This window comes from Oncorhynchus keta, chromosome 14, assembly GCF_023373465.1.
Source record: "Oncorhynchus keta strain PuntledgeMale-10-30-2019 chromosome 14, Oket_V2, whole genome shotgun sequence".
NCBI classification, from domain to species: domain Eukaryota; kingdom Metazoa; phylum Chordata; class Actinopteri; order Salmoniformes; family Salmonidae; genus Oncorhynchus; species Oncorhynchus keta.
In genome coordinates, this window is record NC_068434.1 from 35,606,221 (window position 1) to 35,632,911 (window position 26,691).

At 43.4% G+C, this 26,691-nt stretch overlaps 2 protein-coding genes and 1 long non-coding RNA gene across 7 annotated transcripts in view; 1 reads left to right on the forward strand and 2 right to left on the reverse strand.

Annotated features, from left to right (window-relative positions):
• Positions 1-3,001: 3,001 nt before the first annotated feature.
• On the reverse strand, positions 3,002-5,960 carry LOC118393314 (alpha-ketoglutarate dehydrogenase component 4-like). Of its 2 annotated transcripts, none has more exons than XM_035785881.2 (5): positions 5,632-5,960; positions 5,248-5,340; positions 4,644-4,707; positions 3,445-3,638; positions 3,002-3,165 (listed from the first exon to the last, which is right to left on the reverse strand). In XM_035785881.2, exons 2-5 carry the CDS (start codon positions 5,296-5,298, stop codon positions 3,148-3,150), a joined length of 327 nt encoding a protein of 108 aa, XP_035641774.1. In that variant the 5' UTR covers positions 5,299-5,340; positions 5,632-5,960; the 3' UTR covers positions 3,002-3,147. The 2 variants fall into 2 exon arrangements, with proteins under 2 accessions (XP_035641774.1, XP_035641773.1); XM_035785880.2 differs by having other exon boundaries at positions 5,194-5,340; positions 5,632-5,937.
• An 82-nt stretch (positions 5,961-6,042) lies between these two features.
• Positions 6,043-7,682, forward strand: LOC118394238 (uncharacterized). Its single transcript, XR_004827696.2, has 4 exons — positions 6,043-6,444; positions 6,654-6,704; positions 6,908-7,030; positions 7,358-7,682. It is a non-coding gene; the product is annotated as an uncharacterized LOC118394238 (long non-coding RNA).
• A 4,125-nt stretch (positions 7,683-11,807) lies between these two features.
• Positions 11,808-26,691, reverse strand: part of LOC118393315 (kinesin-like protein KIF2A) — a 36,137-nt gene continuing 21,253 nt past the window's right edge. For 2 of the 4 annotated variants that reach the window (XM_035785883.2, XM_052461619.1), the window contains 9 exons: positions 26,243-26,385; positions 25,905-26,109; positions 24,424-24,534; positions 24,071-24,138; positions 23,487-23,618; positions 14,403-14,547; positions 14,148-14,249; positions 13,758-13,893; positions 11,808-13,483 (listed from right to left, as the gene is read on the reverse strand). In XM_035785883.2, coding sequence (XP_035641776.1) covers positions 13,395-13,483; positions 13,758-13,893; positions 14,148-14,249; positions 14,403-14,547; positions 23,487-23,618; positions 24,071-24,138; positions 24,424-24,534; positions 25,905-26,109; positions 26,243-26,385 — 1,131 coding nt within the window. In that variant the 3' untranslated portion in view covers positions 11,808-13,394. The remainder of the gene's footprint in view (positions 13,484-13,757; positions 13,894-14,147; positions 14,250-14,402; positions 14,548-23,486; positions 23,619-24,070; positions 24,139-24,423; positions 24,535-25,904; positions 26,110-26,242; positions 26,386-26,691) is intronic. The other 2 variants (XM_052461618.1, XM_035785885.2) reach the window with 2 other exon arrangements.

Consider the following 26,691-nt stretch of genomic DNA (forward strand, 5'->3'; position numbering starts at 1 on the left):
TAAATTCAACTAATGCAAGAGCCTTTAACTTCCATCATCAACTAAGTAAAATACATTGGCCTAAAGCCAACTAATAAAAATGTATGTTCTTTCAATCACAATCTCTCTACTTCACCTGTCTGCCTCCCTTTCTATCTGTCTTGACTTGAGCTGGTGAAGTATCAACTAGCCTATTCCGGGCCCTCAATTTCCTGTGCCAGTGAGCTCGGGACAGACGGCAGTTTTTTAATGACATTTCCACTGGATACATGGAATCATCAGATCATGATAAACAGACTTCGTTGACTTACTGTGTGGGGTGAAGAAAAAAATCACTGAGAAGCTCAGCTTATTAGTGGTGGACGTGGCGAGTTAAATCAATCAGAATCTCCAAATGGGCACTTTCCTACATTTGTGTGCAGCAGGCTAACTTTATCAGGACAAAGAACCCAGACACAAGCACATTGCTCACATGGAGCATTCCAAACAAAAGACAATGAAACAAATTACAAAACTCGTAAATGATGGTTATGAAATAAACCAAAAGTTGTTTCTTACAAGTGTAGTAGGTTGTGAACTCTGCAAACAACGTTTACATTTACTAGGCCTTTTGAGTCATTTAGCAGATGCTCTTATCCAGAGCGACTTGGAGTTAGTGGATTCATCTTAAGATAACTAGGTGGGACAATCACATATCACAGGCATAGAAAGTACATTTTTCCTCAATGTAGCTGTCAGAGCTAGGTGGGAAGATGGGCAGGCACTCTGCTGTACTAGCTTCAGGGGGAAGCTGGTTCCACCATTGGACAGATAAAAGCTTGGACTGGGCTGAGTCGGAGCTGCCCTTCCGTTGGGGTGGAAGGGCCGAGAGACTTGAGGTGGCAGAACGGAGTGCTCGGGTCAGGGTGTAGGGTTTGAGCATAGCCTGAAGGTAGGGAGGGGCAGTTCCTCCTGCTGTTCCGTAGGTAAGCACCATGGTCTTGTAGTGGATGCGAGCTTCAACTGGAAGCCAGTGGAGTGTGCGGAGGAGAGGGGTGACATGAGAGAACTTGGGAAGGTTGAAAACCAGGCGGGTTGCAGCGTTCTGGATAAGTTGCAGGGGTTTGATAGCACAAGTGGGGAGACCAGCCAACAGCGAGTTGCAGTAGTCCAGACGGGAGAGGACAAGTACCTGGATTAGACCCTGCGCCACTTCCTGTGTGAGGGGAAAGGTCGTACTCTACGGATGTTGTAGAGCATGAACCTGCAGGAGCGAGTCACTGCTTTGATATTTCCAGAAAACAACAGGGTGTTGTCCAGGGTCACGTCAAGGTTCTTTGCACTCTGGGAGGGCGACACTGTAGAGTTGTCAACTGTGATGGAGGTCTTTGAGCGTGCAGGCCTTCCCTGGGAGGAAGAGCAGCTCCATCTTGTCGAGGTCGAGCTTGAGGTGGTGGGCCGACATCCAAGCTGACATATCTGCTAGACACGCAGAGATGCGTTTCGCCACCTGGGTGTCAGAAGGGGGAAGGAGAAAAGTAGTTCAGTGTCATCCGTATAACAATGATAGGAGTGACTTGTGTATAGAGATAAGCCAAGTGACTTGTGTATAGAGAGAATAGAGGGCCTAGAACCGAGCACTAGGGGAACCAGTAGTGAGAGTACGTGGTGCAGACAGATCCTCTACACGTCAACTGGTAGGAGCGGCTTGCCAGGTAGGATGCAATCCAAGTGTGCATAGCCTTAGACACCCAGCCCTGAGAGGGTGGAGAGGAGTATCTGGTGGTTCACGGTGTCAACGGCAGCAGATGGATCTTGGAGGAAGAGAACAGAGAAGAGAGTCAGCTTTGGCAGTGCAGAAAGCCTCCGAGACACAGAGAAGAGCAGTCTTGGTTGAGTGACCCGTCTTGAAGCCTGACTGGTGTGGGTCAAGAAATTTGTTCTGAGAGATGAGAAAGCTGATCAGACTGCAGTGTTTTGGAAAGAAAATAAACAATGTAATGGGAAATTTATCAAAATAACAACATTATCTTGACACATATTGACACTTTTCACTGACAGCTGCAAGTCAGCTAGTTCTATTGCCGCTCACGCTGCCCAAATTGGAGGCTTCTCAAATAGGCATTTTTTATAAGAAGCTAATGATCCTCTGTGGCTAAGTCATGCTCCCTGGTGAAGTATTTTGAATGTTTTTATTTAGAATTACATAATTTTGGCAAAACATCCATTTACTCTAGAGGAAGCCAGCATCCGAACAGTGCACTGTGCCCCTGCCAACTTTCCTTTCCAATTCGCAAGTAGCTGAAACCAGAGATCTGTATATAATGACCAGATGCTCATGTCTCCATCCTAACAATGTTAATCTTTGTCCCAAAGTTGGTTGGCGCGCAAGTCCTTTCACTTCACCACCCCTGCTGAAACTAGCGAGCGAAACGGCACCCCTCTGTCTCACTATATGTAGTACATGTATCTGAAGCTGTATAGTATGACATGCCATAATCTTTTTGTCAAGACACATATTGAGAGGCACCACTTCACTCACACAGATGTTTCATCTGACATTGATGAGTCTTACGGTCAAATAAATTATCATTATTTTGGACGGGCAAGCATGTACGGTAGGGAGGGCCAGGCCCCTAATGGCCCGTCCATAATGCCAACCCTGACTGAAGGGGCAAGGAAAGAAAAGAGCCCTTGATTTTCTACATTCTAGGGGTGAAATTCAGTCTGGTCCTTGTTTGGATGTGGTATCATAAAAATGCAGAGCAAAATGTGCAACTAAGAAAGCAGCTTTGAATATGGACAACAATAGTGTAGAGATGGGAAAACTTACTGGTCAATTACAAACTAATGTACAGTGGATCATGCCAACATTCACATCAACCTTAAAGGATTTAATTAAGTGAAGGTGTGAAATAATGGGCAATGAATGAGGTGGGTGCTGAACAAATAAATTGTGATATAATTGAGATTTACTGTAATTGCTTTTCTTCAAAGACATACAAATTAAAAATGTCCATTGAAATAAATATCTACACAATCACATCTTTAAAAATATACTTTATTTGTACAGTTTCAGTTATTATAGTATTATTCTGTGTCTGATGAGGTGTGGCAGCAGGTCCTCTCTTGTTGGGGAACAAAATTAGGCAAAAACACAAACTGATTTCCACAGGTAAGGACTTAACATCACTCTGGTCCACCACGCTGGAAAAGATAAAACAAAAGAGTTGGTGGTTAGTGAGATCTTCCCTGTATTGCAAGACTCGGGTAACAACAGTTAATGCACTTTGAGTACTCAGAATGCCTTCTCTAAAACTATGGGGTAAACCAAAAGCAGAGATCTAATTAATGTACAGGCCCAACCCATGAGTGTAACTGCACGTCACAAAAATATCACCCCTTTCAGTATTTGTATGAACACTTTTTAAAATAAAAAAATACAAGAATTACAGCACTTCTTCAGTGCCCCAGCTAGGCACTCACCTGAATATAGTCCATCTCATCTGTTTCCAATGCCCTCCTGCGGTATCTCTGGGGAAGTTCCTTCACTGTGGCCACACTGTCTGGGGTTCCAGAGAGTAAAGTGACAGGTCTGGGGGGTCTCGATAACAGCGGCGGTGCTACAACTGGAGGTGAACTAGGAGAGCCGACTGCTAATGTTTTAAGAGTCTCTTGGACTGAAACAGAGGAAAAGGTTGTTTTAAAACATTAGCCGAATAGGTAGCTTTAAATCAGTGATGTTATTGTTTTAGACATCCAGTGTTTATCCTACAACTATTTCCAGCAGTGGCAAATTAAGTGTGTGTGTGTGTGGGGGGGGGGGGGACAGTTTAAGGCCACCCTCTTTGTCACAGAGACAATTCTTGTTTTAAAGCCAATTTCCTGCAATTCTACACATTTGTCATGGGCCTGAAATAAAAATAGCAGTTTCAAATCAAATTTCCTGCAATTACACACATTTTGCCATGGCTTATTCTATCTGTGACTCAAAATCAATGGGGGCCCCATGCCATACTATATTTGGAATTTCAGATTCTTCTCAACGGTCTCATTTTTATTTGGGTGATCGTTCGTTCTCAGGGATTCTTATTTAAAAAATATTACTCCATTATCCTTTCTGAATACTTTCTGGTTCTAGTCATTTAAGTATACACTGAAAGTTCCCATCCAGTGCACCGCTGCTAAATGCATAGAGGTGAAACACTGGACATCCTTTGTGTTATGTCATTTTATTCATTACTCATATCACTATTTTATAATGAAATTGGAAAGGACTAAAACAACCCCTTACTAAAATACTGGGGTTGACAAAAAAGGGAAAACAAGTCAGTGTTTCCATCTTTGATTTGAAAAGTGCCTGAAAACAATACCCAGGTTTTTCAACAACAAAATGTCAAACCGATAGAGGAAAACGTTTTTTAAGACAGAGAGCTACAGAGAAATAATTACAATTGTACATTGTTTTACGCAGTTTCTACCGTCTATCGAGTTCAAGTTAATACAACCAAAACAATATTCAACCAACAGGCTACATTTTGACTAACAACGCACAATTGCATACAGTAGAGTTGTCCCTTAACAGACAACGGGTGGAATGTCCTCTTCAATAGGGTTAGCACTACCCATGGACGAAAAAAATAACAATAGGTAATGCAACATCACACTGGCAAGTTCTTACTCACCACTCAGCCTGGGGACCCCCTCTCTGCTGGGAAACTTCATTAGCGGAGCATGAGGTTTCACAGCCTGAAAGGTAGTCGAAAGAAAACAGACAAGTTACTCAATCACTTCAAGACTTCTCTTTTGCAGCCAGACAATTCTATATTGCTACCATATAGCAGTAGGCGAACAAAATGTTTATCATTGCCTTGAATAAACTGCCAGATAAGTTGGGTAGCTAGAGTAGACACTGACAGTGAGAACTACTGATCAGCGAACGTGCTATTTCTAGCCTTAGTTCAACGACTAACCGTGTATGACTATGGCAGTTAACATGGCATTAGTTCGTTTGAACTGAGTGAGTAGACAGTTACGAACATGTACATGATAGTTAGTAGCTAGCTACGTGCTCAAGCTTTTGAATTGCATGCAGACCAACAAGGGCATTAGCATGGGTAGCTAGCTCGTTAGTTTGGGGATGCACAGCAAGAACAAAGCGAAAACAAATGTCGTTGACTTCTGAACTCGGAAATCGCAACTTGCATTGACTATTGAACTTTTAAAAGTACTCACTTGAGTTACAAGTGTTGTTGCAGAGCGATAAATATCCAAGTTTGACAAGCGTACCTGTACCACCCGTCCAACTGCAGCCATTGTGCTACTGACTTTGCCACCCATGTCCTCGCGGGTCTTCTTCCGGGTGAAAACAATCCTCAGTTCCTAAAAGTACCAGAAGAGGGAGTTGTCATGTGAAAATGGAAAACGACTATGTCCGCAGTATATAAACCATAGGTTTAGAACAACGGTATGTGATAGGAGACATTCTACTGCATGGATGCTAATGTGAGCTATCAAAAATGTAACGGGGCATCGGAGGATAACACCATCCCATTCAGAGTAAAATACACAATAAAACATATCTTAGACATGTATACGAATTTCAAACCCGGCCAGATCAGATCTAATGTCTTAAAAAGTTGAGTTAATTGTCTGTAACATACAATGTCTTACCTTTGGCTTGATGCTGTCAGCTGAAAGTAGGTTATATTATTCGAAAACAAAATAAACGTTCAGGTCAGTTTCCCAGGCCATTACTGTCAAACCATGACGTTTGTTTCCACCGAGTTGATTTCTAAGAATAGCACAAGAAAACCGTTCTTAATCGGATAAAATGCTGGTAGCAGACAAATTCCATCAACCAATTTGAGCTATTCAGTGCCCATTGAAAATGAACCTCGTTTTACATGTTAAAATAAGCACTATAGACAATGGTGAACCAAATGACAAACGCAGCTAGCAAAGGCATATAACCTTCATATCTATCGTTCAGTCAGCCTAGAGATTGCTGAAGGGGGCGGGGGGGTTGCTGAATAATTATCTGGTCACGTGATTAGTGGTAACTTCCGAGCGGTACATTCAAAGGTCGCACCAAGAGCCTATCATACAGCCTAACATGGACTATATAGGGAATAGGGTGCCATTTGACACAGCCACTGTTTTATCAAACAGCTCCTCCTAAACTGGCTTTGAGGAGAAAAACAAATATTATTAGCACTACCCATTGATCTACTTTGGGATAGATTTCAATGCGTTTGCATTGTTTGTCAAAAATGTCAGTCACACAAACCAGAAATGGGTATCAGTTGGTTACCCACTGATGTTGTAATTACACTGCACCTGCCAATGGAAAAAAAAACATGTAAATGCATGTTTTAAGCACAACTTGATGTATAGAGTGGGGACTGTATTTTGTTTCCCAGAGCAATGAGGGAACTGACCAATCGTAGCCTAGACCTTTGTTCAAAGATGAAGACACTTCAGCAGGTGGGTGCATCTGTTATCAATATTGTTTGACAATGGATGTTTTCACCAATCTGTGTGACCGTAACTAACAACATAAATTAGAACAGAATGTTTATTGCTTTCATCATAAAAATGATGGTCATTGGCTTGGTTCTGCTGCTGTATTGTGTTACCAACTGTTGTGGATTTATGGAATGTTATTTCTGACCTCTTGTTTGCTTTGTCAACAGGAATCATGAGCTTCAGGACCAAATCACAGACCTACAAAAAGCAGAGGCTAGGTATTTCATCATCCACACTATGGATGCTTTACCATGGAGGATATGCAGGAATTCACAAAATGTTATTGAAGATATTCAATCACCTTTTAGTTCATGTTTTCATACTTTGCCCTGTAGTTCAGGTGGAGCAGAGAACTTAATAAAAAAATGAAACTCCTTCACACATATTTAAATAGTTTGCATTTTATTTTTCTCCTCTGCAGATCCAAAGCGTCTCACGCATGAGAAGATGGATGAGTTGAAGAGGGAGCCGCCCTGAGGCGAAGTACAGAAACATCCTGCAGAAATACCAGAAGATGGCCACCATCACACAGAATGTCCTGCGGGTAAATGGGCATTTTTCTATCTTTAAGAATACATGTATTTTTATTCTTAAGATGTGTCCCAATCTCTTTTTTTCTGAAGTGTGCACTCATTCACTTCTTCTCACAAGTCTAAAAGCATTGGATTGGTGGAGTCATGGGCTAGTGGGAATTTCCACCATATTTCTTATGCCAGTCGTTTCCTTTCGAACCAGTAAAGGGAAGTGAACTACTGCACACTTCGGGAGGAAGAGGATATCATTGGGACACAGTCTTAGTGCAAAGAGAATGACAGCATATGACAGCACCTGTTTTTGTTATGTCAAAATCATGTTGCGATGTTTTCTCCAGGGGATAATCATTGCCAGCAAAGTGAACTGGCGAGATGACCCCAAACTGAGAGCCATCGCCATGACGTTGGAGGACATTCCCATCTTTGAGGAATGAGCAGTCAGCATGGAAGGAAAATAAATTGTAACATTGTTTAAGCATAATGTGTACAGTTATCAGAAGCTGTAGTGAGAGAGAAGGAACAAAGTGTTGATATCACAGTAATGTAAAATCTTAAAAATCTGATCTTAAGAGCACTTAGTAAAATACATACATAATACACTACATCAGAGATGGACATTTGTACTGCAGTTGCACTGCATTTTGTATTGACCTTAACTTGAGTTTTTATGAATAAATCTACTAATCACCTGTTTGAAATATAATAGTTATTCTATTGAAATTATGGAAAATAAATTATGCATGATGAAACCACAGGAGTATGGCTCTGCCAGTAGGTGCAGTACAAACTAAATCGGCCACCGTCTCTACCATTCTAATTACTGCAGAAGTAAAACGATTTCCTGTAGACTTGACACTCAAGTTACAGTTCATATAATGAAATCAGTCAATTGAAATAAATTCCTTATGCCCTAATCTATGGATTTCACATGACTGGGAATACAGATACCTTTTTTAAAAAATGGGCCGCACAATGGGACTCGGGATCTCGTCACGGCATTTCTGTGCATTCAAATTGCCATTGATAAAATGCAATTGTGATGGTTGTCCATAGTTTATGCCTGTCCGTACTATAACTCCACCGCCACCATGGGGCACTCTTTTCACAACGGCGACATCAGCAAATCGCTCCAAATCAGATGCCGATTGACCATGCAGTCTCTTTTAGAGGAAATCATCTGCGTTTCGGTTCGACGCACTAGCATGTTTTTACTGAAACACATTCATTTTCCATTCTAAATTCAAATCTGCTGCTATTGGAGCTTACGAGTTGGGCCTCTGAGTTGGATCTGTCTTCGTGTGTGTGGAAATGGTATACAGTGCCTTCGGAAAATATTCAGACCCTTTCATTTTTCGACAAAATATTAAATATTTTTTCCCTAGTCAATCTACACACCTTACCCCATCGTGACAAAGCAAAGTCAGGTTTTAGACTTATGCTAATTTATACAAATAAAATATCATTTAAATAAGTATTCAGACCATTTACTCTGTACTTTGTTGAAGCACCTTTGGCAGTGATTACAACCTCAAGTCTTCTTGGGTATGACGCTACAAGCTTGGCACACCTGTATTTGGGGATTTTCTCCCATTCTTCTCTGCAGATCCTCTCAAGCTCTGTCAGGTTGGATGGGGATTTTTGCTGCACAGCTATTTTCAGGTCTCTCTAGAGATGTTTGATCGGGTTCAAGACCGGGCTCTGGCTGAGCCCCTCAACAACATTCAGAGATTTGCCCCGAAGCCACTCATGCGTGGTAATGGCTGTGTGCTTAGTGTCCTTGTCCTGTTGGCAGGTGAACCTTCGCCCTAGTCTGAGGCCCTGAGAGCTATGGAGCAGGTTTTCATCAAGGATCTCTCTGTACTTTACTGCATTCATCTTTGCCTCGATTCTGCCTGGTCTCCCAGTCCCTGAAAAACATCCCCACAGCATGATGCTGCCACCACCATGCTTCACCATAGGGATGGTGCCAGGTTTCCTCCAGACGTGACACTTGGCATTCAGGCCAAAGCGTTCAATCTTGGTTTCATTAGACCAGAGAATCTTGTGTCTCATGGTCTGAGAGTCTTTAAGTGCCCTTTGGCAAACTCCAAGCAGGCTGTCATGTGTCTTTTACTGAGGAGTGGCTTCCGTCTGGCCTCTCTACCATAAAGGCCTGATTGGTGGAGTGCTGCAGAGATGGGTGTCCTTCTGGAAGGTTATCCCATCTCCACAGATGAACTCTAGAGCTCTGTCAGAGTGACCATCGGGTTCTTGGTCACCTCCCTGACCAAGGCCCTTCTCCCCCGATTGCTCAGTTTGCTCAGACGGCCAGCTCTAGGAAGAGTCTGGGTGCTTCCAAACTTCTTCCATTTAAGAATGATGGAGGCCATTGTGTTCTTGGGGACCTTCAATGCTGCATATATGTTTTGGTACCCTTCACCAGATCTGTGCCTCGACACAATCCTGTCTTGGAGCGCTACGGACAATTCCTTCCACCTCATGGCTTGGTTTTTGATCTGACAACTGTGGGACCTTATAAAGACTTGTGTGTGGCTTTCCAAATCATGTCCAATCAATTTAATTGACCACAGGTGGACTCCAAATCACATTGATTAACGGAAACAGGATGCACCTGAGCTCAATTTCGAGTCTCAGACCAAAGGGTCTGGATAGATATGTAATTAAGGTGTTTTTTTATTTTTAATAAATCAACAATAATGTCAACCTGTTTTTGCTTTGTCATTATGGTGTATTGTGTGTAGATTGCTGAGGATATTTTTTTATGTACTCCATTTTAGAATAAGATTAACGTAATAAAGTGGAAAAGGTCAAGGGGTCTGACTACTTTCCGAAGGCACTGTATAGACAGTGTGTTTAATTCAAATCAACTATATATGCACTGAGCTTGCTTTATGCAAAAACATTGCAGCCTGCACATAGAAAATATCCTGATAAAAATAAATATCCTATAAATCACATTGTATCAACTATTAACTTACAACATTCTATAAAATAATTCTGGGCCCTCAGTTTCCTGCACCAGTGAGCTCGGGACAGACACAGCTGTAAGCTATTTGCGCAAGGAATAAGAAGTAATCAGGTAGGCCTATTTTAAGATGTTTCAACTGGATCAGAGCATGACATTTTTCCCTTTCCTGTTGAGTTATCGAAAAGGAGAGTGCTGTAAAGATTTTTCAAATACACTGAGGAATTAGTCATTCTCAATGGATGTCAAAACCAGATCTGGCCAAAGCCAGAGTGTTCTGCAGAAGATATTGTTCAGTGAGAAGTGAGCCAGGAGCATAGACAGACGACTTCATGGTGTAAGTGGAGCTGGACTATTCTACTTATGAGGGCGTTATATTTTGTTTTAATGTTACGTTAACTAGTGATTCTTCATGTCATAACCTTCATAATGTCTTCTGTCCAGACTTCACGTATTCAACTCTGCTGGGATCCACTTATCCTAAGCAGACGTTACTGCTGAGGACTTGGTGCAGGAAAGTAATATTGTGGAAACCTATCTAATTTTTAAACCTCCAGTGCTCTTTAAGGAATGGCAACTGGAAGCTGTTATGGACTGTTGGATGATGACAACACTCATTGGCGAGATCAATGCAGCAAAACACCATACTGGCTTACCCCTCTGGACTACCTTCGTTATGCCTTTTCAGTGAAATGTACATATTTATTAAGTGGTTACGTGTATAGCTACCCAAACTCCTTGGTCCGGCCAAACGCTACGCCACACCCGTGGTCGTTAACCTTCTTCTCCGTAACGAGTCTGGGTCTGAGTACCTCGCAAATTTCGCAAACACATTCTAACCGTTCTGATTGGATCCAGAAAGTGGTGGGTTGGGCCAGAACACATGGGTAAAGCAGCGTTTAGAAAATGAGTCATTGGCTTTGATACTCTGATTGGTTAGAGATGACGCAATCGCTGATTACTTTTTGAATAACACCACTCATTTTGACTTCAATGATGGCAGTCTGACTGAAGTATGTAGTGAACAGAGCAGCGTAATAATTCTGTTAAGAGTCATCAGGCAAGTGTACAGCTAACACTCATACATAAAATAGATGCACTACAATGTAGTTGGTCATCCCTAAGTATCAGTTGAACCTGACACGTGCTTGGTTGTAATGGACAGGTTGAAAAAAATATTTTGTCAGCTGTCTGACTTTCAGGGTTGTTGAAGAGCCTTGAGATAAGAGTTTTTGAAACAGTGTTGGTGTATTTCAAGAAGATCAGCAATTTATGACTTCTTTACCACCACAAAACAATACATACTGACTTACTGTATATCTCTATCTTAAAGATGTAGCTACAACTACGACAATATTCAAACTGGGCCATTGCTACGCTGTAGGATCCCCCCTGGTGTCTCCCTGTGCGGACTGTCCTCACGATGAAGCTGAAGTCTGCCTCTAGATGGCGCTGCTGGTGTCACTGACTACACTACTGCTGAGTGACAGGGCCAGAGTCACCACAGTCTCCCTTCCTGGCAACTTTTGCTGTCTCTCTGGGCCCTACAAACACAGAACATCACACTGCTTACTAAGCAGACAAATGTAAAGCCTATCATTATCAACCACTGTCAGAGCCTTTACTACCTATGTATGAAGACTGAAAAACAAACATTTTCATCATACACACAGGGCTAGTCAGCCCTGTCATACCAGACCTACATCCTTTGTCGTATTTTGACCACATGCATTTCTTTCAGAGCTCAAGGGAAGACTAGAGGTTCTAATGCCATATAAAGAATTCAACGTCACCACACGTCAATTCATTGGTGCAGGTCAAAGTTCAAATCAAAACAGGTGGTTCTTTATTGAGCCAATGTTACATCTGGTGCAAACACTGAGTAACATATGCAGCAGTAGGTCAGTGGTTTTTACTATACATTTGTTAGTGGTTTTATTTTTATTTTTTTACAAAGTGAGTGAAAAATGACTTCACAGTATAAAAGTAAAAGGGGTAACAAATTAACTGGGGTCGCCACAAAACATGAACACAACTGAATCAAACTAGACTGTTCTTTGAGGAAAAAACATGGATACAAGAGGGAGGAAAGACAACATGAGAAGCACAGCTTGATTTGACACCTCTCAATTTCAGAGGAGCAAGAGAAAGACTGGTCCTACAGAGTAACATCTATATGCTGTAGAGTGTTAACTGAGGAGTGACCCAGCCACATGCATGATGGAGGCCAACAAACAGAGTGGCACACACCAGAATCCAAAACACTGGTATCGTAGAACCCTAAAGCACAACCAACATGGAGAGGTCTATGATGAAGCAAAGTCAACGGCCGTTCAATTGAAAGAAATACGGGAAAAAAGATAAGTAAATAAATAAAATAGAACAGGAAAAAAACAGAACATTTTAAATCAGGAAAAAAAAGGGATCCCAGGTTGCATTCCCCTCCAGTTGTTTCTGGTGGCATCCGTGACCCTGATTTGGAAAACAAATGAGTCCTTTCCTTTGTCTTTTCACAGGCGGTTGTGACAGGGTGAGACAGCTGTGTTAAGTACACTACAATGCAAAAAGTATGTGGACACCTGATCGTCAAACATCTCATTCTAAAATCATGGGCATTAACATGGAGTTGGTCCCCCTTTGTCATGCTGAAACAGGAAAGGGCCTTCCCCAAACTGTTGCCACAAAGTTGGAAGCACAGAATCGTATAAAATATCATTGTTTGCTGTAGCGTTAAAATTCACTGGAACTAAGGGGCCTCGCCGGAACCACTAAAAACAGCCCCAAACCATTATTCCACCTCCAAACTTTACTGTTGGCACTATGCATTGGGGCAGGTAACGTTCACCTGGCATCCGGCAAACCATTTACGTTCGTCAGACTGCCAGATGGTGAAGAGTGATTCATCACTCCAGAGAACACGTTTCCAATACTCCAGAGTATGATCTTAGGCTTGTGTGCGTGCGGCTGCTCGGCCATGGAAACCCATTTCATGAAGCTCCCGACGAACAGTTCTATTACTGACGTTGCTTCCAGAGGTCGTTTGGAACTCGGTAGCGAGTGTTGCAACAGAGGACAGATGATTTTTTACACGCTTCAGCACTCAGCGGGTCTGTTCTGTGAGCTTGTGGCCTACCACTTGGCGGCTGAGCCGTTGTTGCTTTTAAATGCTTCACAAGAACAGCACTTACAGTTGACCGGGGCAGCTCTAGCAGGGTAGAAATTTAACAAACTGACTTGTTGGAAAAGGTGGCATCCTATGACGATGCCACATTGAAAGTCATTGAGCTCTTCAGTAAGTCCACAAATCCACTAATTTGAAGGGGTGTCATTACTTTTGTATATATAGTGCATCTAGTGTATATGTTCCTGTATGTGCTACTGCCCCTCCACACACCCCTCCCTGGCCTGGTCTACAGCAGGGCACGCGGCCTCTTAGGATTGATCTGCTTACTGGCTTGTTCTTCTTCCTGGAGTGACGAGCGGAACGACTTGACTTTATCTGAGGAAAGAGGAGCACAGACAGTGGATTAGATATTATTGTTTATCAAAAAATACCATGATTCACATTAATAAAAGTGAACCTACGAATAAATGTCAACAGTGATCTGCATAGAGACAAACCAACAAAAGATTGAAAAAGAACCTCAGGAGGTAAATAATACAAATGCTGTCTTGCATAGGCCAGGAGTTCAAATTCTCGCTCATCCCTAAGAGATTTTCTTCCATCAGACAAACGGTACCATATCACTAATAACATTTATGTCCATGCCTACCTCTGAGCTCCGTGAGGATGTCAATCTTCTGATCCAGGATCTGCTCCAGCTGAGTGGCGTAAGAGTCCACATCATAGTCCACTTCCTCAGTCATCTCCAGCAGAACCTTCTCATCCTCCAGCCACCGGATAGACTCCTGCAACACACACATTAGCATCTCACTTACTCATCTCATCTTCCCACTGAAACATATTCCTTAATCAATTATTTTGCTCCTATAGAGTCAGCATCACATTAGTTTGAAGAACCTGATTTAGAGCATTTCATGGATAGTGGCGCCACACTTCACAGGACCTCAAGCTTGCAGATTCATTCATCTCAGAGTTCGAGCCTCCTCACTAACTATATGTGAAAGGATCTAAGAGGAGCCAGTTATTAATGTAGCCTGACCTGGAAGACAGCTCTGTGGTCCTCCAGCACCTGTTCCTCCATCTCCACCATCTGAGAGACAGCCTCATGGAAGGTTAAGAGCTGGGGGGACACCTCCTCCAGCTGGGGAGAGAAAACAGTCAAGACACACAACCAGCATCACCAGACACAACACCTCTATTGGGGAAATGGATGCAAATGCATGCACACAGTAAGAAAACCATTGAGGATAAATGCTGTGTGTGAGCATAGGAGTGCATTAAGAGTGTAGCTTACGTTCTGCTCACAGAGCAGTTTGAGGTCATCTCTCTGGGGGGAGCTTCCCAGGTGGTCCCAGTCATCATCCAGCTGGTCCACCACATGGATGTTGGGCCGGACCCCCTCTATCACCTGATTAGTGTCCACCGTCAGCTCCTTCACTCTGTGGGTCAATCAACACCTTCGGTCAGCTAACAAACTGCTGCTCAGCCCAGTTAAGTACACTACACTCAACATGGGCATCTTCACTAAGGGCCCAACATTCAGAATGATGCAGGTAGTCACAGTCATTTCTAAGTATATTAAGTCATGCAAGTTCTATGCAATACATTTCTGACTGAATGTTTTGGCCCATTGAAAAGATGCCAAGACACCATCATGACACCATGCACAGCCAACGGGATTCCATCTGTGTCTTATTGGTTGCCTTTAACTCTAGCCAGCAGAAAGACACTCCATTTTAGTACACAGTGAAACTGTGCCTTTTATTTTTTCCCTTGATGAAACCAAATTAAGCAATATGAGAATAGCTACGGTTAGTCAAATTCGGAGTGCTTGTTCAGTTGTTCCCCACTAAAGTATCTCTAACTGATAATGCTATAGAACCTGTTTCAACGGGGCTCTTGCATGTTAGCCATGTTTTGCACGAGAATGAGTGACAAGGAGTTGGCATGATAGCACAAATATACTAGTACTCAGGCTACTTGCATGTAGAGCACAATGAGTGCTGTGGACAGTCCATAAGGCCAGGCCTGTTTACACTGCTAGAATCTGGGCTTGTATTTAATGAGGTGTGACTGAGCTGATAAGGTCCAGTACAGTGAAAATGACCTTATTGACCTGTGTCTGACCCATTGACTGACTGGGTGGGGACTGGGATTACTACTGTAGCAGTGGGAGGTGGAACAAACCGGCTGGTCTCATTGCATCTGTGGCATGTATGTACTTAGCCACGGCATTATCCTCTAACACAGTATAAACTGATCAGTCAAATATTAGGTGTTAACCCATAAGAGTCTAAGCCCTGTAAGCCGGGGGAGGGTACTACTAAGCTATATGGAATTGTTTTAAGGTCATACCAAGGATCACATTGCTTTTGGATTTTGAATTTTAAGACTCCTTGAAGTATCAAAAATATATACAAAATATTTATGGGAAAATATTTTTGGCCTGCTATTAGTGCATACAATCGCATTTAATAACAGATTCACTACATTGAACAGATAGTCTCCCCAAAAAGTCTAAAGGAAGTTTGTTCTGAAGTGTCTGCCCAATATCTGAGAGTTAAGACATTTCAGGAAAAAAAAAAAAAAAAACATTTTTACTACTAAGCTATATGGAATTGTTTTAAGTAAGTCATACTTATTATGGATTGAGAGTGTTACCCATCTAATAGAAAGTTGTTTTTGTTAATGGGAGCTTCTCTCATGCAAATTCAGTTGAGTATGGTGTACCGCAGGGCAGCCGGCTAGGGCTAGTATTGTTTGTTTTTACAAATTATCTTCAACTGACCTTGAATAAAGCCTGTGTGTCTACAGTTGAAGTCGGAAGTTTACATACACCTTAGCCAATACATTTAAACTCAGTTTTTCACAATTCCTGACATTTAATCCTACCACTTTATTTTAAGAAGGCGAAATGTCAGAATACTAGTAGAGACAATGATTTATTCCAGATTAGATTTTTTTCATCACATTCCCAGTGGGTCACACTCAATTAGGATTTGGTAACATTGACTTTAAATTATTGAACTTGGGCCAAACGTTTCAGGTGGCCTTCCACAAGCTTTTCACAATAAGTCGGGTGAATTTTGGCCCATTCCTCCTGACCGAACTGGTGTAACTGAGTCAGGTTTGTAGGCCTCCTTGCTCGAACACGCTTTTTCAGTTCTGCCCACAAATTTTCTATAGGATTGAGGTTAGGGCTTTGACATAAGAAACTAGCTCCCTGGTATTCAGAAAATACCCGAGCTCAGAAGCAAGCTTCCAGAAAATTGGAACTGAAATGGCACCACACCAAACTGGAAGTCTTCCGACTAGCTTGAAAAGGCAGTACAGTGCAGTATCGTAGAGCCCTCACTGCTGCTCGATCATTCTATTTTTCCAACTGAATTGAGGAAAAGAATCCAAAATGTATTTTTGATACTGTCACAAAGCTAACTAAAAAGCAGCATTCCCCAAGAGGATGGATTTCACTTCAGCAGTAATAAATTCATGAACTTCTTTGAGGAAAAGATCATGATCATTATTAGAAAGCAAATGACAGATTCCTCTTTATATCTGCGTATTCCTCCAAAGCTCAGTTGTCCTGAGTCTGCACAACTCTGCCAGGACCTAGGATCAAGGGAGACACTCAAGTGTTTTAGTACTATATCTCTTGACACAATGATGAAAATAATCATGGCCTTTAAATCTTCAAGCTGCATACCGGACCCTATTCCAACTAAACTAATGAAAGAGCTTCTTCCTGTGCTTGTCCCTCCTATGTTGAACAGAATAAATGTCTCTCTATCCACCGGATGTGTAGCAAACTCACTAAAAGTGGCAGTAATAAAGCCTCCCTTGAAAAAGCCAAACCGTGACCCAGAAAATATAAAAAAACTATCGACCTATATCGAATCTCCCATTCCTCTCAACAAATTTTGAAAAAGCTGTTGCGCAGCAACTCACTGCCTTTCTGAAGACAAACAATGTATACAAAATGCTTCAGTCTGGTTTTAGACCCCATCATAGCACTGAGACTGCACTTGTGAAGGTGGTAAATGACCTTTTAATGGCGTCAGACCAAGGCTCTGCATCTGTCCTCATGCGCCAAGACCTTAGTGCTGCTTTTGATACCATTGATCACCACATTCTTTTGGAGACTGGAAACCCAAATTGGTCTACACGGACAAGTTCTGGCCTGGTTTATCTTATCTGTTTGTCTCTGTGAATGGTTTGTCCTCTGACAAATCAACTGTAAATTTCAGTGATCCTCAAGGTTACGTTTTAGGACCACTATTGTTTTCACTATATATATTTTACCTCTTGGGGATGTCATTCGAAAACATAATGTTAACTTTCACTGCTATGCAGATGACACACAGCTGTACATTTCAATGAAACATGGTGAAGCTCCAAAATTGCCCTCGCTGGAAGCATGTGTTTCAGACATAAGGAAGTGGATGGCTGCAAACGTTCTACTTTTAAACTCGGACAAAACAGAGATGCTTGTTCTAGGTCCCAAGAAACAAAGAGATCTTCTGCTGAATCTGACAATTAATCTTGATGGTTGTACCGTCATCTCAAATAAAACCGTGAAGGACCTCTGCGTTACTCTGGAACCTGATCTCTTTTGACTTACATATCAAGACTGTTTCAAGGACAGTTTTCCCCATTTACATAACATTGCAAAAATCTGAAATTTTCGGTCCAAAAATGATGCAGAAAAATGTATCCATGCTTTTGTTACTTCTAGGTTAGACTACTGCAATGCTCTACTTTCCGGCTACCCGGATAAAACAGTAAATAAACTTCAGGTAGTGCTAAATATGGCTGCTAGAATCCTGACTAGAACCAAAGAAAATGGATCATATTACTCCAGTGTTAGCCTCCTTACACTGGCTTCCTGTTAAGGCAAGGGCTGATTTCAAGTTTTACTGCTAACCTACAAAGCATTACATGGACTTGCTCCTACCCATCTTTCCGATTTGGTCCTGCCGTACATACCTACACGTACGCTACGGTCACAAGACGCAGGCCTCCTAATTCTCCCTAGAATTTCCACGCAAACAGCTTGAGGCAGGGCTTTCTCCTATAGAGGTCCATTTTTATAGAATGGTCTGCCTACCCATGTGAGAGACGCAGACTCGGTCTCGACCTTTAAGTCTTTAATGAAGACTCATCTCTTCAGTAGGTCCTATGATTGAGTGTAGTCTGGCTCAGGAGTGTGAAGGTGAACGGAAAGGCACTGGAGCAACGAACCAACCTTGCTGTCTCTGCCTGGCCGGTTCCCCTCTCTCCACTGAGATTCTCTGCCTCTAACCCTATTACAGGGGCTGAGTCACTGGCTTACTGGTGCTCTTCCATGCCGTCCCTAGGAGGGGTGCGTCACTTCAATGGGTTGAGTCACTGACGTGGTCTTCCTGTCTGGGTTGGCGCCCCCCCCTTGGGTTGTGCCGTGGTGGAGATCTTTGTGGGCTATACTCGGCCTTGTCTCAGGATGGTAAGTTGGTGGTTGAAGATATCCCTCTAGTGGTGTGGGGGCTTTGCTTTGACAAAGTGGGTGGGGTTATATCCTGCCTGTTTGGCCCTGTCTGGGGGTATCATCGGATGGGGCCACATTGTCTCCTGACCCCTCCTGTCTCAGCCTCCAGTATTTATGCTGCAGTAGTTTGTGTCGGGGGGCTAGGGTCAGTTTGTTATATCTGGAGTATTTCTCCTGTCTTATCCGGTGTCCTGTGTGAATTTAAGTATGCTCTCTCTAATTCTCTCTTTCTTTCTCTCTCTCGGAAGACCTGAGCCCTAGGACCACGCCTCAGGACTACCTGGCATGATGACTCGTTGTCCCCAGTCCACCTGGCCATGCTGCTGCTCCAGTTTCAACTGTTCTGCCTGCGGCTATGGAACCCTAACCTGTTCACTGTTTTACTATTATTTGGACATGCTAGTCATTTATGAACATCTTGGCCATGTTCTGTTATAATCTCCACCCGCCACAGCCAGAAGTGGACTGGCCACCTCTCATAGCCTGGTTCCTCTCTAGGTTTCTTCCTAGGTTTTGGCCTTTCTAGGGAGTTTTTCCTAGCCACCGTGCTTCTACGCCTGCATTGCTTGATTTTTGGGGTTTCAGGCTGGGTTTCTGTACAGCACGTTGGTACCCATTTCCTCCAGCATCTTCACAAGGTCCTTTGCTGCTGTTCTGGGATTGATTTGCACGTTTCACACCAAAGTACTTTAATCTCTAGGAGACAGAACGCATCTCCTTCCTGAGTGATATGACAGCTGCGTGGTCCCATGTTTATACTTGCGTACTATTGTTTGTACAGATGAACGTGGTACCTTCAGGCGTTTGGAAATTGCTCCCAAGGATGAACCAGACTTGTGGAGGTCTACAATATTTTTTCTGAAGTCTTGGCTGATTTCTTTTGATTTTCCCATGATGTCAAGCAAAGAGGCAATGAGTTTGAAGGTAGGCCTTGAAATACATCCACAGGTACACCTCCAATTGACTCAAATGATGTCAATTAGCCTATCAGAAGCTTCTAAAGCCATGACACCATTTTCTGGAATTTTCCAATCTGTTTAAAAGGCAGTCAACTTAGTGTATGTAAACTTCTGACCCACTTGAATTGTGATACAGTGAATTATAAGTGAAATAATCTGTCTGTAAACAATTGTTGGAAAAATGACTTGTGTCATGCACAAAGTGGATGTAACCGACTTGCCAACACAATAGTTTAACAAGAAATTTGTGGAGTGGTTGAAAAACAAGTTTTATTGACTAACCTAAGCATATGAAAACTTCAGACTTCAACTGTATATACGCTGATGACTCAACCGTATACATGTCGGCTGCAACAGTAAAATAAATAACAGACACTTAACATAGAGCTCCAGTCAGTTTTAGAATGGTTAACTAGTAATAGGCTTGTGCTAAATATCTCAAAACCCAAAAACCTTTTTTTGGGACAAATCACTTGCTCAACGCTAAACCTCGTTTAGATCTAATATTGAAAAATGTGGCTATTGAGCAAGTTAAGGAGACTAAACTGGGTGTAACCCTAGATAGAAAGCTGTCATGGTCAAAACAGACTCAATGGTTGCTAAAATGGGAAAAGGTCTGTCCATGATGGGGCATTCCTCTGCCTTCTTGACATCTCAATTGACCAGACAGGTCCTACAGGCCCTAGTTTTATTGCACCCGGAGTACTGCCCAGCTGTGTGGACATGTGCGGCAGAGAAGGACATGGGTGAATTGCAGTTGGTCCAGAACAAAGCAGCATGTATCGCACTTAGATGTACGTTGAGGGAAAGTGTCAGTAATATGCATTTCAGTCTCTCCTTGCTCAAAGAGGAGAGATTGACTGCATCACTATTGGTCTTTGTGCAACGGATTGATCTGTTGAATGTACCGAACAGTCTGTTCAAGCAGTTGGCACATAGTTCAGATACTCATCGGTACAACACAAGACATGCAACCAGAGGTCTCTTCACAGTCCCAAGGTCCAGAACAGAGGCTGGGTAACACACACTATTAAATAGAGCCATGACTACCCATTTTTTTTAATCAATAAAATAACACCTTACTGCACAAATGGGACTGTGAAGAGACAGAACCTTTAATATATCTTGTATTGTAATTTGCACTGTACTATGCATTAGACCTAGATATTGTGTGTATGTACTGATATGTAGGCTGTGTGTGACATTTTAAATGCATCTATTTCTGTACTGTCATGTTTCATGTGGACCCCAGGAAGAGTAGCCAATGCTTTTGCAGCAGCTAATGGGGATCCTAATAAATACCAAATATCAAGGATAATTTTGCTATATGATTTTGAATTTTAAGACCCCATTAAATATTAAAAAATAAGTACATATATGAAACAATTATTTGATGAAAAGTTGTATTTGGCCTTACCGCTATTAGCCCATACAAACACATTGAATAACAGATTCCCTACATGGAACAGATAAGCGCCCCCCCCCCCCCAAAAAAAAACTAAAAACTAAAGGAAGTTTGTTTTGAAGTGTCTATCCTATATCTGAGAGACATAAGATCTGGAAACATGTAATTTGTTATGCATTTAACCCCTTATTCACTAAACAGTCTCCATATATACAGTACTTCCATATTTTTTCAACTGATACCGGTGGACCTTCAGACGAGTCTTGTGAGGCCTGTGGGCATCCTAGAGCAAAACAACTTCAGACGAGTCTTGTGAGGCCTGTGGGCATCCTAGAGCAAAACAACTTCAGACGAGTCTTGTGAGGCCTGTGGGCATCCTGGAGCAAAACAACTTCAGACGAGTCTTGTGAGGCCTGTGGGCATCCTAGAGCAAAACAACTTCAGACGAGTCTTGTGAGGCCTGTGGGCATCCTAGAGCAAAACAACTTCAGACGAGTCTTATGAGGCCTGTGGGCATCCTAGAGCAAAACAACTTCAGACGAGTCTTGTGAGGCCTGTGGGCATCCTAGAGCAAAACAACTTCAGATGAGTCTTGTGAGGCCTGTGGGCATCCTAGAGCAAAACAACTTCAGACGAGTCTTGTGAGGCCTGTGGGCATCCTAGAGCAAAACAACTTCAGACGAGTCTTGTGAGGCCTGTGGGCAGGCAAAACAACTTCAGGGGCATCCTAGAGCAAAACAACTTCAGACGAGTCTTGTGAGGCCTGTGGGCATCCTAGAGCAAAACAACTTCAGACGAGTCTTGTGAGGCCTGTGGGCATCCTAGAGCAAAACAAATTCAGACGAGTCTTGTGAGGCCTGTGGGCATCCTAGAGCAAAACAACTTCAGACGAGTCTTGTGAGGCCTGTGGGCATCCTAGAGCAAAACAACTTCAGACGAGTCTTGTGAGGCCTGTGGGCATCCTAGAGCAAAACAACTTCAGACGAGTCTTGTGAGGCCTGTGGGCATCCTAGAGCAAAACAAATTCAGACGAGTCTTGTGAGGCCTGTGGGCATCCTAGAGCAAAACAACTTCAGACGAGTCTTGTGAGGCCTGTGGGCATCCTAGAGCAAAACAACTTCAGACGAGTCTTGTGAGGCCTGTGGGCATCCTAGAGCAAAACAACTTCAGACGAGTCTTGTGAGGCCTGTGGGCATCCTAGAGCAAAACAACTTCAGACGAGTCTTGTGAGGCCTGTGGGCATCCTAGAGCAAAACAACTTCAGACGAGTCTTGTGAGGCCTGTGGGCATCCTAGAGCAAAACAACTTCAGACGAGTCTTGTGAGGCCTGTGGGCATCCTAGAGCAAAACAACTTCAGACGAGTCTTGTGAGGCCTGTGGGCATCCTAGAGCAAAACAACTTCAGACGAGTCTTGTGAGGCCTGTGGGCATCCTAGAGCAAAACAACTTCAGAGTCTTGTGAGTCTTGGGCATCCTAGAGGCCTGTGGGCATCCTAGAGCAAAACAACTTCAGACGAGTCTTGTGAGGCCTGTGGGCATCCTAGAGCAAAACAACTTCAGACGAGTCTTGTGAGGCCTGTGGGCATCCTAGAGCAAAACAACTTCAGACGAGTCTTGTGAGGCCTGTGGGCATCCTAGAGCAAAACAACTTCAGACGAGTCTTGTGAGGCCTGTGGGCATCCTAGAGCAAAACAACTTCAGACGAGTCTTGTGACGCCTGTGGGCATCCTAGAGCAAAACAACTTCAGACGAGTCCCAAGATGCTTGTGGGGGTTGAAGAGAAAAACGTAATAGTTCGTAGGCCAAACCATTCAGAAGCTACGGACAATTTTGTGAGAAGACCGATTTTCGGGATGTCGCAGGGTCTGACAAACACCTTTCTAGCTCTGTCACCTTCCACCACAGATGTGGAAGTCTTATATAGGTGGATGTGGTGGATTGAGACGCACCCACGGCCAAAAAACATCTCTATCTTAAAACAGACAGATTTTTAAATGGGGATATTTGGATTAAGCTTCCGCGGGGGGCATGGACATTGACCTTAGAGGGTTAACTAATAGGGCTGACTGTTTATGGTGTCATGTATCATAACAGATTATATTCAACCAAGTGAAAACACCAAGAAATGATTTGATCAAATGCACACAGACACACACACGTTGTGTGTTATCGTCCATGAGAGTGTATGAGAAGAACAGCAGCATTCCACAGTTAGCACAACCTCAGCACAGCAAGAGATGAAAGGAGAAGCGCATGCCAAGGATGAAAGAACGTGTCATGGAGATGAAATAAAAGGGGAAGGAAAAGAAGACGTGTGAACAAGTCCTCCACAGAGACTGGTGAGAACGATGGAACAAAGAAGAAGTGTTTAATGTGTATATTACAACTAATATATGCATACAGGAAATGCATGTAGATAAGTGTATGTGTGGGCAAAAGAAAAGTTACGTGTGCAGTGTGTGTGTGCGCGCACGCAATGGGAAAGTGCTTGACCTGCTGGGAGAGGTAGCAAAGTCATCATACTCATAGGTGGGCGAGAGCTCCGAGAGCTCCGAGAGCTCCGAGCGACTTCCACCGCCCTGTGAGAAGGGGATGTCTGAGGGACTGATCCCAAACTCCTTTACTCTGCACAGCACCAGGCCCAGAGCAGGAAGAGGGGAGGAGGAGCAGGAAAGACGAGAGAAGAGACGAGGGTCAGGACACAGAGCTACAGACAAGAGTTATTTTCCATTCACCATCACCACAGCGGCACTCCTTCAGTCTTTCACATATGTAGCCTACATCTGATCAAACTGCTGCAGGCAGATATACCCAATTCTGTCTATTGAGGCTCAGAAGTATTATCTGCCCATAGCTAAGCACAACAACGCTGCGTAGAAGAGCACAGTGAAGACCTCAAGGTCATTACTACACCTTGTGGGTGTGATCAGTTACCATAGAAACCTAAAGGGAGAGTGGTCAAAGAAGAGGTTCCTATATTCCTTTTCCCCCCAGACTAGAGTTCTCTGCAGATCGCAGCTGGAAAGCACAGGTGTACGAGACAGATTCCCACGGCCAGCTGTAACGTGTGTGCCCACCTGTTAGCGTAGCGTAGCGTGTTGAGGGTGTTCTCACAGGACGTCATACCAGGAGAGATAGTTGCTATCTGGATGGGACAAGAGGTAAGGAGAAACTCAGTGGCGGTAAGGGAAGTACAAAGATCTAGTAAGGAAGCCTGTCTTTTGCATAAAGTGTGTTTACTTTCAAAGTGAGGAGAATATACACCCTGTATACTGACCTCTACATGGTCAGTGTAGTCATAGGCCCGGGAATCTTAAAAATAGTTTATTTTAATAGAAGTTATTCATAAAATCAGAGATGACTGAGCCCAATGCCAGTGAGGAGAGTGAAATCACTAATTACCAAATCCAATAACTAATGATGAACTCACCATGCATGTGCGGGAGTTCTCCCCTATGAAGGAGTCTCGGAGGACCTGGGTGAGCTTGCTGGCCCTGAACGGAGTGTGAGGTTTGTTCCGCCCCAGCGCCCTGATGCACTCCTGGTAGGGTTAAAGAGAGACATGATGAGCTACAGTCGGTCTACTGCAAGGCCTGACTGGCTGGCTGACTAACAGATATACACATACTGAGAGAGGGGGACAGGAAAAATGCAGTTGACCATTTCTATAACATTAAGTTATTTCCAACTAGGACTGCTAGTTCTGCTCGGCTGAATCAAAAAAACATGTCAGACAGCACATGATGGAGCTGTAATCGCTGATGGTACTACCAATGGTACTACCAATATTACAAGTTATTTCTTGTGTATTTCGCAGCTATCCTACTCAAACTACAATCAAGTGGGATGGAACAAAACAGAGATGGTGACCAAATCTAAATGGTGACCAATACTAACAAGTTATTTCTCCCTCGCACATAGAAATAAACCCCACTTCCTTTTACAAGTTTTAACCAGGGTTATGCTGCTGTTGTTGCCAACTAGCAGGGAAGGGCTCATCAGGGCGATAGATTGAACCCAGACTGAACCCATTCATCACCACACTCCATTCTCAGCTGCGCGACATACACTCAGTGGACAGTTTATTAGGTACCCATTCACGAAAATGGTTCACACCTACAGACAGTTATTCAAGTGGCCATGGCTTGCTATATAAAGCTGGCAGACAGACATCGAGGTATTCAGTTAGTGTTCGATTGAAATGGGCAAAACCAGTGACCTAAACGACTTTGAACGTGGTACAATCGTCAGTTCCAGGCGCGCCAGTTCCAGTAACTCAAAAACAGCCGGCCTCCTGGGCTTTTCACACACACACACACACACACACACACACACACACACACACACACACACGCACACACGTCTAGGGTTTACCGAGAATGGTGCAGCAAACAAAAACCTTCCAGTAAGCTGCAGTCCTATGGGAGAAAATAGCTTGTTGATAAGAGGTTGAAGGAGAATGGCAAGAATCGTGCAATCTAACAGGCAGGTCACAAACAGGCAAATAACAGCACATTACAACAGTGGTGTGCAGAACGGTATCTCTGAACACACAACTCGTCACTCCGTGTCACGGACAGCCGATTGCAGCAGACGACAAAACCGGGTTCCACTCCTATCAGCTAAAAACAAGATCACAAACACTGGACAATTGAGGAGTGGAAAAACATTGCCTGGTCCGACTAATCCCGGTTCACGTTGAGTCATGTAAAGGTATGGGGAATGTTTTCCTGGCACACGTTAGGTCCCTTGATACGAATTGAGCAACATTTCCATGCCCTGAAGAATTCAGGATGTTCTGGAGGCAAAGGGGGGTCCAAGCCATAACTAGATGGGTGTACCTAATAAACTGGTCAATTTGGGCTCTCTGTCAGATTCCTCTGCAGCTCCCGCTGACCTCTCTCTTCTGACCTTTAGTGCCAGCAGGCTCTTGTTGATCTCGGCTCCCTCCAGGCGTGTCTGGCGGTCAGCGCTGGACGTGTCGGCACCCCTCTCATTCCCCGCCAAGTCGATCAGGGAGAACTTGCCGTGCATTTTCCCCTTCCTCCTTAGAATGATCTGGAACACTGCATGGCTACGGGACGAGTGGGCGTTGGCCGAAGTCTGACCTGACGTTCTGAGAGAGACAGAAATGGAGAAGTACAGAGAAAGAGGGACAGAGACAGAGTTTAAATGTAATGCACAATAAACATTGATCTTTAAAATGTTATGTCATCACTTAGGGAAACTCTGGGATGTTGCACAAATACCTGCAGCTGTTGCCCACTTCTATGAGTTTGAGGACGTCCTCTGTGCATTTGACGTCTCTCTCATGCAGCCCCACCACCTGCACCTGCTGCTTCCCATCCTCCAACACCCGGAGCTTAGCCTTACCGTTCAGCAGGTCAAACACCTATAGGACCGGACCACACCATAACCACAGACTTCTAATACACTCAGCTTGGCTTTATGCTTCAACAGGTCAAAGACCTACACAACACAAGCAAAACCCCACATTTTCAGGTCAACAGACCACAACCACACACAGGTGAACAAATGACAACCATCCTCTAACACCTGTAACTACACACGTTTAACACAACCATCAGATCAAATAACTACACAACCACAATACAGCCACAGTCTGGTCAAACGCCTATAAGACCACAACACAACCACACATGGTCAACTTAACACAAAACTAGTTTGTCACTCTGTC

Excerpts from the sequence above, each read along its gene's own strand:
- LOC118393314 (XM_035785880.2), bottom strand. The coding sequence starts at position 5,298 with ATGGGTGGCAAAGTCAGTAGCACAATGGCTGCAGTTGGACGGGTGGTA. Across the intron at positions 4,708-5,193 it reads CAACAACACTTGTAACTCAA|GCTGTGAAACCTCATGCTCC; the intron begins GTGAGTACTTTT and ends ACTACCTTTCAG. Across the intron at positions 3,639-4,643 it reads GGGGGTCCCCAGGCTGAGTG|TCCAAGAGACTCTTAAAACA; the intron begins GTGAGTAAGAAC and ends CCTCTGTTTCAG.